This window comes from Acanthisitta chloris, unplaced genomic scaffold (assembly GCF_000695815.1).
Source record: "Acanthisitta chloris isolate BGI_N310 unplaced genomic scaffold, ASM69581v1 scaffold13848, whole genome shotgun sequence".
In the NCBI taxonomy this organism is placed as follows: domain Eukaryota; kingdom Metazoa; phylum Chordata; class Aves; order Passeriformes; family Acanthisittidae; genus Acanthisitta; species Acanthisitta chloris.
In genome coordinates this window covers 71,304-79,525 of record NW_008688833.1, presented here as the reverse complement: position 1 = coordinate 79,525, position 8,222 = coordinate 71,304, and the positions used below count along the sequence as shown (strand labels likewise).

The following is an 8,222-nucleotide window of genomic DNA, read 5'->3' as shown; positions in this document are numbered from 1 at the left end:
CACTCTCTCTGTAAAAAAATCTCTTCTTAATATCCAACCTAAACCTCCCCGGACAGAGCTTGAGTCTGTGCCCTCTTGTCCTCCTGCTGGTTGCCTGGGGGAAGAGACCAACCCACACCTCACTACAACCTCCTTTCAGGTAGTTGTAGAGGGTGATAAGGTCTCCCCTGAGCCTCCTCTTCTCCAGGCTAAACAATCCCAACTCCCTTAGCTTTACTTCAGAAAATGAGTTCCAAAATAGAGATGTCCTTTTCAAAGTTTTAGAATAAAGTATTTTAGGTTTTCCATTCAGACTGATTATCGATGATGATTTTTTAAGAGTGTATTATATAGCATAACAAAATACTATGAAAAAGGAAAGTCAGAGCGAAATTATTAAGCAAAAATTAGTTTTATTGACCCCAACCTAAATTAGTTTTATTGACCCCCACCTACATCTTCTCCTGAATTTCTCTTTTAAGAAATATTGATGTTTTCAGATTTGTTTCTACAACAGAAATGCAAGTAAATACCTGGAATTCTTCCAAAATATCCCTGTTCTGATTGCAATCCCTGCCTAGTCTCAATGCACAGGTATATGCACAGTGTTCTGCAAGTGCTGGAACTTCTCTGTACTTACTAAGGGTCTGTGATTCACTAGTATTTTCCCAAGAGAAGCAGCTGTGGCCCAGTATGCATGTTTGTTTGTTTGTTCTTATTTCGTACCTCTTCTTTTTAGTGTAAAGTCTCGACCTGTGCGAATGCCTCCAGGATACCAAGCAGACCTTGTTATTCAACTGGTGTGGGTGGATGGTGAACCTCCACAACAGATTACCAGTCTTGCTGTAAACTCTGCTTATGGACTGTAAGTACCTCAATTTGATTTATTGTTTATTGCACTAAATCATGTATTTTCCATTGATACATTGAAATTCCTCACAGACAATTAAGGTCAAATTAAAATATTCAAAAGATGCTGTAACTTGGATCTTTGGGAAGAATTATTTGAACTCATATAAATGTTGCAATATGAGATATAAACTGCCATTCTTGCTAATATTTTTATTATTCATATTTAAAAGACTGAATCTTTTCACGTTACTTTGCTCATCCTTTCAAATAAAATCTAATTGCCTTTCAAATCTGTAATTTTTAAAGTTATTTTGAAAGGTTCACCAAGGTGAAATACATTTCATAAGAAACAGTGATGTGATTAACGGTTAAATACCATTTACATGATATCATATCTTAGCTGGAAATTGTCTTCTGGGAACGGCATTTTTATGTCTGTGCTAATGTCTGTTTGCACAAGAACCAGTGACCTGAAATTCAAAATTGAATAAGGATCATTCAAAAGCTAAATTCTGTATGGCAGTGCAAGTAAGTGTGTGTAATTTTTTCCTCAGGTTCAATTTATTTGTGAATTTGCAATGTTTCCTGTCACAGAGATGCTTTTCCTCGTAGAAGGTGTTACTCCAATAAAACTATAGGCTGTAATGGGTGTTAGGTGTCTGACTCCTACTGATTTTCAGTATGTCACTGGACTCTCTTCAGAGACTTCAGCAATTTAATGTAGAGCTTTTACGTTTGTGCAAAAACATTGTATTTTGGAGGCTGTTTTTTCAAGTCTTTAGCCTGAATTTCTAGACAATTTTGCTTTACCCTACCTAGATGCATTTGTCACTTGTGCAAATTGTTAGGTTTTGCCTAATTTGCTCCATGGTAGGTCTCAGACCTCAAGGCAATATCCCAATAATCACACCCTTCCCTCACCTGTAAACTACTCTGACATGTTGCAGCTCTCCTACTACTCACAGTGGTTTCCTAAATCACTGAATTGATTCAGTCAAACACTTTAAATTGTTTCCTTTGCTAGAAGCAGTAATAGTTTACAGGACAGCCTCCTTTAAAACACCATGTGCTGTGTGCATGAGTGTTTCAGAAATAAATTGGTGTATTAATAAAATTGCCTGGTAACCTAAACTTAACTTTCCTACAAAAGCTACACAAGAAAGGTCTTTTTCTTTAGATTTCTTTGGCAGACTCTCTTTTCTCTCCTTTTCTCTTGTCTCTTTTAACTTTTTTGATGGGTCTATGACCAGGTGCAGTCCTTTCTTTCACCAGATGTTTTGTTTACAACTTTAGTTTTCACCTGTTATCTAGCCTCACAATGTGGAAAACCTATGCTACTTCAGCTTGTAGCCTGAGAATATGTCAATTTTGCCATGTTAGTCATATGGGTCATCTTTTGCCTGGTTGATTTCCTATACTAGCCTGTTTAACTAGGAGGAAGGCATAGGATGGTTACTGGAGAGTCTACTTCCAGTATTCTTTTATCATAGAATCATAGAACCATAGAATCAACCTGGTTGGATAAAACCTCAGAGATCATCGAGTCCAACCCCACCGTCGTTACTAGACCATGGCACTAAGTACCACATCCAGTCTCAGCTTGAAAACCTCCATGGGCTGGTGAATCCACCACCTCCTCGGGTAGCCCATTCCAATGCCTGATCACTCTCTCTGTAAAAAATCTCTTCCTAATATCCAACCTAAACCTCCCCTGACAGAACTTGACTCTGTGCCCTCTTGTCCTCCTGCTGGTTGCCTGGGAGAAGAGACCAACCCCCACCTGACTCCAACCTCCTGTCAGGGAGTTATAGAGGGTGATAAGGTCTTCCCCCTTGAGTCTCCTATTCTCCAGGCTAAACAACCCCAGCTCCCTCAGCCTCTCCTCATGGCACTTGTGCTCGAGTCCCTTCACCAGCCTCGTTGCTCTTCCCTGGACCTGCTCCAGCACCTCAATATCCTTCCTGAACCGAGGGGCCCAGAACTGCACACAGTGCTCAAGGTGTGGCCTCACGAGCGCTGAGTCCAGGGGCAGAATCACCTCCCTGGTCCTGCTGACCACACTGTTCCTGATCCAGGCCAGGATGCCATTGGCCTTCTTGGCCACCTGAGCACACTGCTGGCTAAATTGTTTTTAATTACTATGATTTCTGTAACCATGTTACTGCAGCCATGAAACAATACTAAAGTAAGATACTAAAAGCCTCTATCCCCAGCAAAGATGAAGGACTTCAGACACTGTGAAATGTTATTTAATGTATTTGATTTACTTTTAACAGTACCAAGCTACAAATTGAAATTATTAACACCTCTTTTATTTATGTTGAAATCAATCATCCCAAACTTCTTCATGTTATGAAAGTAGAAGAGAAAATTTTAAAAATGCTGCAATTACAACCGAAGGAGCAGGTTAACCTTGAAGAACAAGGTTAAATACAAATAATAAATTTGTTTTAAAGTCAGTTCTGTTGGACTTAAAACAGTCTCTGAAAAATTATTACAACCTCATGTGGTAGCAGTTTTCAGCTAATCTGCATATTAATTGTGAAGAAATGTCTGATGAGGATTTTATGGCATTTCTGCGAAAGATACCCACAGAACAGAACATTGCCTAGCAACTAATTCTATTCACTGCTCAAAATTGAGAAATTCATTTTGTATTTGATTTCATAAAGACTTGGATGTTAGCAATTTATCTTAAGCCTTGTTAATGTAATGTCTGTCTAGATTTTCTTACCATTTCTCAGGAGTGTTGTAATATTAATGAGCAATTTCTGATTTTTTTAAAGTAATTTTTTGAGGCATAAGAAATATTATATCTATGCTTGTTTGTGAAATTAGAGAAGTTTAGGAGAATGCAGAGCAAGAAGCAATGATTCGTTTTATTAAATTGCCGACCAGAGTGTGAATGATCACTAGCTCTTCTTGTGACTCATGTTTTCCAAAACTATTAAATCTCAGGTTAATAATTTTCAAAATGCAAATGGCTATTTCTCTTCCCAGAAGTATTAATGGATAAGATTGACACTTGTCACTTCTATTCCTTTCTTTTTCTTCTCCACCTATAATGCAGGGACTTATGAACACAGAGAATGATAGAATCATTAGGACTGGAAGGGACCTTTAAAGGTCATCTAGACCAACCCCCTGCAGTAAGCAGGGACATCTTCAACTAGATCAGGTTTCTCAGAGCCCCATCCAATCTCACCTTGAGTGTTTCCAGGGATGGGGCATTAACTGCCTCCCGAAAAACCTTTCCAATGTTTCACCTCCCTCATTGTAAAAAACTTCTTCTTTATATCTAATATTATATCAACCCTCTTTTAGTTTAAAACCATTACCCCTATTCACATGAAGCAGGGACATCTTCAACTAGATCAGGTTTCTCAGAGCCCCATCCAATCTCACCTTGAGTGTTTCCAGGGATGGGGCATTAACTGCCTCCCGAAAAACCTTTCCAATGTTTCACCTCCCTCATTGTAAAAAACTTCTTCTTTATATCTAATATTATATCAACCCTCTTTTAGTTTAAAACCATTACCCCTATTCACATGAGCCCACTTCTTGAGCTTGTCCAGGTCCTTCGCCACTTGTCCCCCTGCAGTAAGCAGGGACATCTTCAACTAGATCAGGTTTCTCAGAGCCCCATCCAATCTCACCTTGAGTGTTTCCAGGGATGGGGCATTAACTGCCTCCCGAAAAACCTTTCCAATGTTTCACCTCCCTCATTGTAAAAAACTTCTTCTTTATATCTAATATTATATCAACCCTCTTTTAGTTTAAAACCATTACCCCTATTCACATGAGCCCACTTCTTGAGCTTGTCCAGGTCCTTCTGGATGCCACTTGTCCCTCAGGTGCATCTCAGCTTGGTATAGTCTGTAAACTTGCTGAGGGTGCACTCAATCCCACTGTCTCTGTCATTGATGAAGATGTTAAACTGTACTGGTCTCAATATGGACCCCAGAAGGGCATGACTTCAATGGGGAAAAAAATGTCAATGGGGAATAATCAGAGTACTTCCATAATATTTCCGTAGATGCTGTACTAAAGTCAGTGTTAAGACAAGGGTATTAACATGGTGTAGTAACAACCAGTAGAATTTGAGCCACTTTGTAGATGGTGCCTTAGTTTGCTATTTTGACAGATAAGGAAAAATCACTCATTTTGACCCTTTACCTTTTCTATTTGCTATATGGAGCCCTCTTTTTTTATAGTGGGAGCAGAGTAAGAAAAGGTAGAACAGCGGAAAATGAGCTAGGTACCCTGCTTTCTTTTCCTCCACCTCATTACTTTTCTTCCTGTTTTTCCACACACAACTTCCTTTCAGATATTTTTGAGCTATATTAAGAAGAGTTAGGTGGAGGTGAGTGCACAGATCTCTTCTAGTGTGGAGGTGAGTGCACAGATCTCTTCCTGATCCTTCCTGATCCAGGCCAGGATGCCATTGGCCTTCTTGGCCACCTGAGCACACTGCTGGCTCATGCTCAGCTTTCTGTCTATCCAAACTCCCAGGTCCCTTTCTGCCTGGTGCTCTCCAGCCACTCTGTCCCCAGCCTGTAGTGCTGCATGGGATTGGTATGGCAAAAGTGCAAGTCCAGAACTTAGCCTTGTTAAACCTCATCCCGTTGGAATCAGCTCATCTCTCCAGCCTATCCAGGTCCCTCTGCAGAGCCCTCCTGCCTTCCAGCAGATCCACACTCCCCCCCAACTTTGTGCCATCTGCAAACTTGCTGATGGTGCACTCAATCCCCTCATCCAAATCACCAACAAAGATATTAAAGAGCACTGGGCCCAGCACTGATCCCTGGGGAACCCCACTAGTGACTGGCACCAACAGGATGCAGCACCGTTCACCACCACTCTATGGGCCATCCAGCCAGTTCTTCACCCAGTACAGAGTGTCCAAGCTGTGGGCTGCCAGTTGGAAGGAAATTTTATAAATGGCTTTCAGATTTGGGTATCTCCACAATACAACCTAATATCTTTCATTTGTAATTTATATTTAGCTTAAGGTAATTATTTTTACAAATATTTGTATTTATTTTGTATAAATACATAACCACTTTTTAAAATCTGTGTCCAGATTTGTAGGCTTAATTTACATCATTATTACTAGAATTATACAGTTCAGTGAAGCAATGTTTCGACATTAGTGCAATGTGTTTGGCACAGGAAGTTAGTAAAAGTTCTGTGTCTGCTTTCTGGCATGTCAGTTGCTGTGTTTCAGGAGACAACTTTATAAATTCTAGATTATAATCTGTAAGAAATATAAAGTGTAGGCTTTGAGTAGTTTCTGAAGAAAAGATTCGTGCAGAATTCGTAGTAATAATTATTGCCTGCATGACTTAATTACCTATAACTAACACCTTTGAGGAACATTTCTTTCCTCAGAGTGGCATTTGGAAACTGCAATGGTTTGGCCGTTGTGGACTTCATGCAGAAGACAGTACTGCTGAGCATGGGAACCCTTGACCTATGTGGATCAAGTGATCCATACCAGCGTCAACCCCGTTCACCTCGCAAGAGCAGGCAGTTTGCTGCAGGTAGGAAACAAGTTATTGTGCTCATGAGCCTGATATGTTCTTTGGTTTTTTTGCCTGTGGCTTTTTATAGTGCTTTTGAAATGCATGACTATTTGCTGGCCAATGGAGTTTCTAGAACTTGACAAAAGAAACCTGACGTGCTTTAGGTATAGGCACTTTCACAGAAACAAAAAGTTTTATGAAGTTTTTTCTCTTGGGATGGAGGTCAGCAAGTAATTCCCTTAGCTGAGCCTGTAAACAATCATAACGAGCAGAGCAATAAATTGTTTCTCTGGCAGTCGCTTGAAGTGTAGTTTGTATACTATTTTCTTTCTGATTTCAATAAGGTCATACCAATAAGTAAGACTTCAGTTTAAACTTCCATGTATCTTCTGCCAGGTGCTATTAATAGGCAGTTGTTTTTCAAGAAGTGTAACACCTGAGAATCATGTTATATAGGTAGCACAAATAGCTCAAATTAAGCACTTTGTTAGAGAACTGAAGCTCTTGATATAAATTTACAACATCCATCTGTACCCCATTTAAAAAATTGATGCTAAGAGGATCACATTTGTAAGTCATAACTGTTATTATGCCTTGTCTGTTAGAATTACTAATCTTCAATACAGCTAAATTTTACCATACATTTTTGATTATCTCAAAATTTACTTGTATGAGAAAAAGTCAGATCATCTATGATTCGAGTCTTTTCACTTGACATATTCCATAGTAACATGCCAGAGTCAGACACAATTATGAAATGCATTTTACATAGCTGTGAAGTTTTAGATTAGATTTTTAAATCTCTTTGAAAATGTGGAGTTTTAAATCTAACCTTAAAGTTATAAAAGCAACAGATTATAGTGGGTTTATGACATCAGCATTTTCATCAGCAGACCCTGCACTAAATCATCAAACCCTATTTCTGCATAGAGTCATGGGAAATCTTTTTTTTTTTTTAATTGGGAATATGCTTGCACTCCAAACAGAAAGTAAAATTTAGAGAATAAAGTGTAAATCTTCAGGCCTACTTCTGTTCCTGAAAGACCATTTATCTCACTATCTATGCATTTAATCATGGCAAGCTTAGTTCTCATCTGTGCCAAGTGTTAAATATGTAAATTTGGCACAGCTGAGGAGAGAAGAGACAAGCAGCTTCAAGCTACTTTCAGCTTCTCTGTCTGGGTTCAACCAGCCTCACAGTTGGTTCCAAAGTAATTTGAGCAACAAGCCACAAACAACATGCTGCAGAACCCTGTACAAAAGGTGGAGGATTGCTCATGTAGAAAGAGCTATTATCAGCCCTGTACCCTATAGGGTTTCTTTCTGTCAGTGACCGTGTGGGCCAATCCCTTAAGGCATCATTCCAGCTATGCAGTGCTGCTAGAACAGAGCCCACTGGGGAAAAGTGACCGCTAAGAAGGAATACACACTTCTAGATTGCTCATAGAAACTATGCATCTAAAAAAAGCCTCAGCTGCTTTCTCACCATCCATCCCACATCCTTTACTTTTTCGATTATTTTTCTTGTTATATCTCCCAATGGGAAGGTAAGCATCTGCTGAAATTTCTTCACCTTGGCTGTTCTAGATGCTGGTTATGATACCACTTCCTTTCACTTTAGACTGTTTTTTCTCTCTTTCCTCTGCCTGCTGCTGATGCTGGTGTACTGGCATGTTCCAAAGACAACTTTTGCATGCGTGGCCTGTCTAACTTTTATCCAGATTTAACGAAACGGATCCGTACTTCCTATCAGAGTAAGTTCTATAAAGGTTAGGCATATAGCTTTATCATGACTGGACTATGCCTGACTTAAACCCTTGTGTTTGTGCTTTGTAATGTGTTTTTTAAACACATTCAGCATGCATG

The 8,222-nt window shown here is 39.4% G+C and overlaps 1 protein-coding gene across 1 annotated transcript in view; it reads left to right on the top strand.

Annotated features, from left to right (window-relative positions):
• The window catches only part of STXBP5L (syntaxin binding protein 5-like), a gene marked incomplete at its 5' end in the record, with an annotated part of 122,650 nt that overhangs the window by 68,190 nt on the left and 46,238 nt on the right, over positions 1-8,222 (top strand). Inside the window, 3 exons of the mRNA XM_009081193.1 lie at positions 719-844; positions 6,223-6,374; positions 8,039-8,110. Coding sequence (XP_009079441.1) covers positions 719-844; positions 6,223-6,374; positions 8,039-8,110 — 350 coding nt within the window. The remainder of the gene's footprint in view (positions 1-718; positions 845-6,222; positions 6,375-8,038; positions 8,111-8,222) is intronic.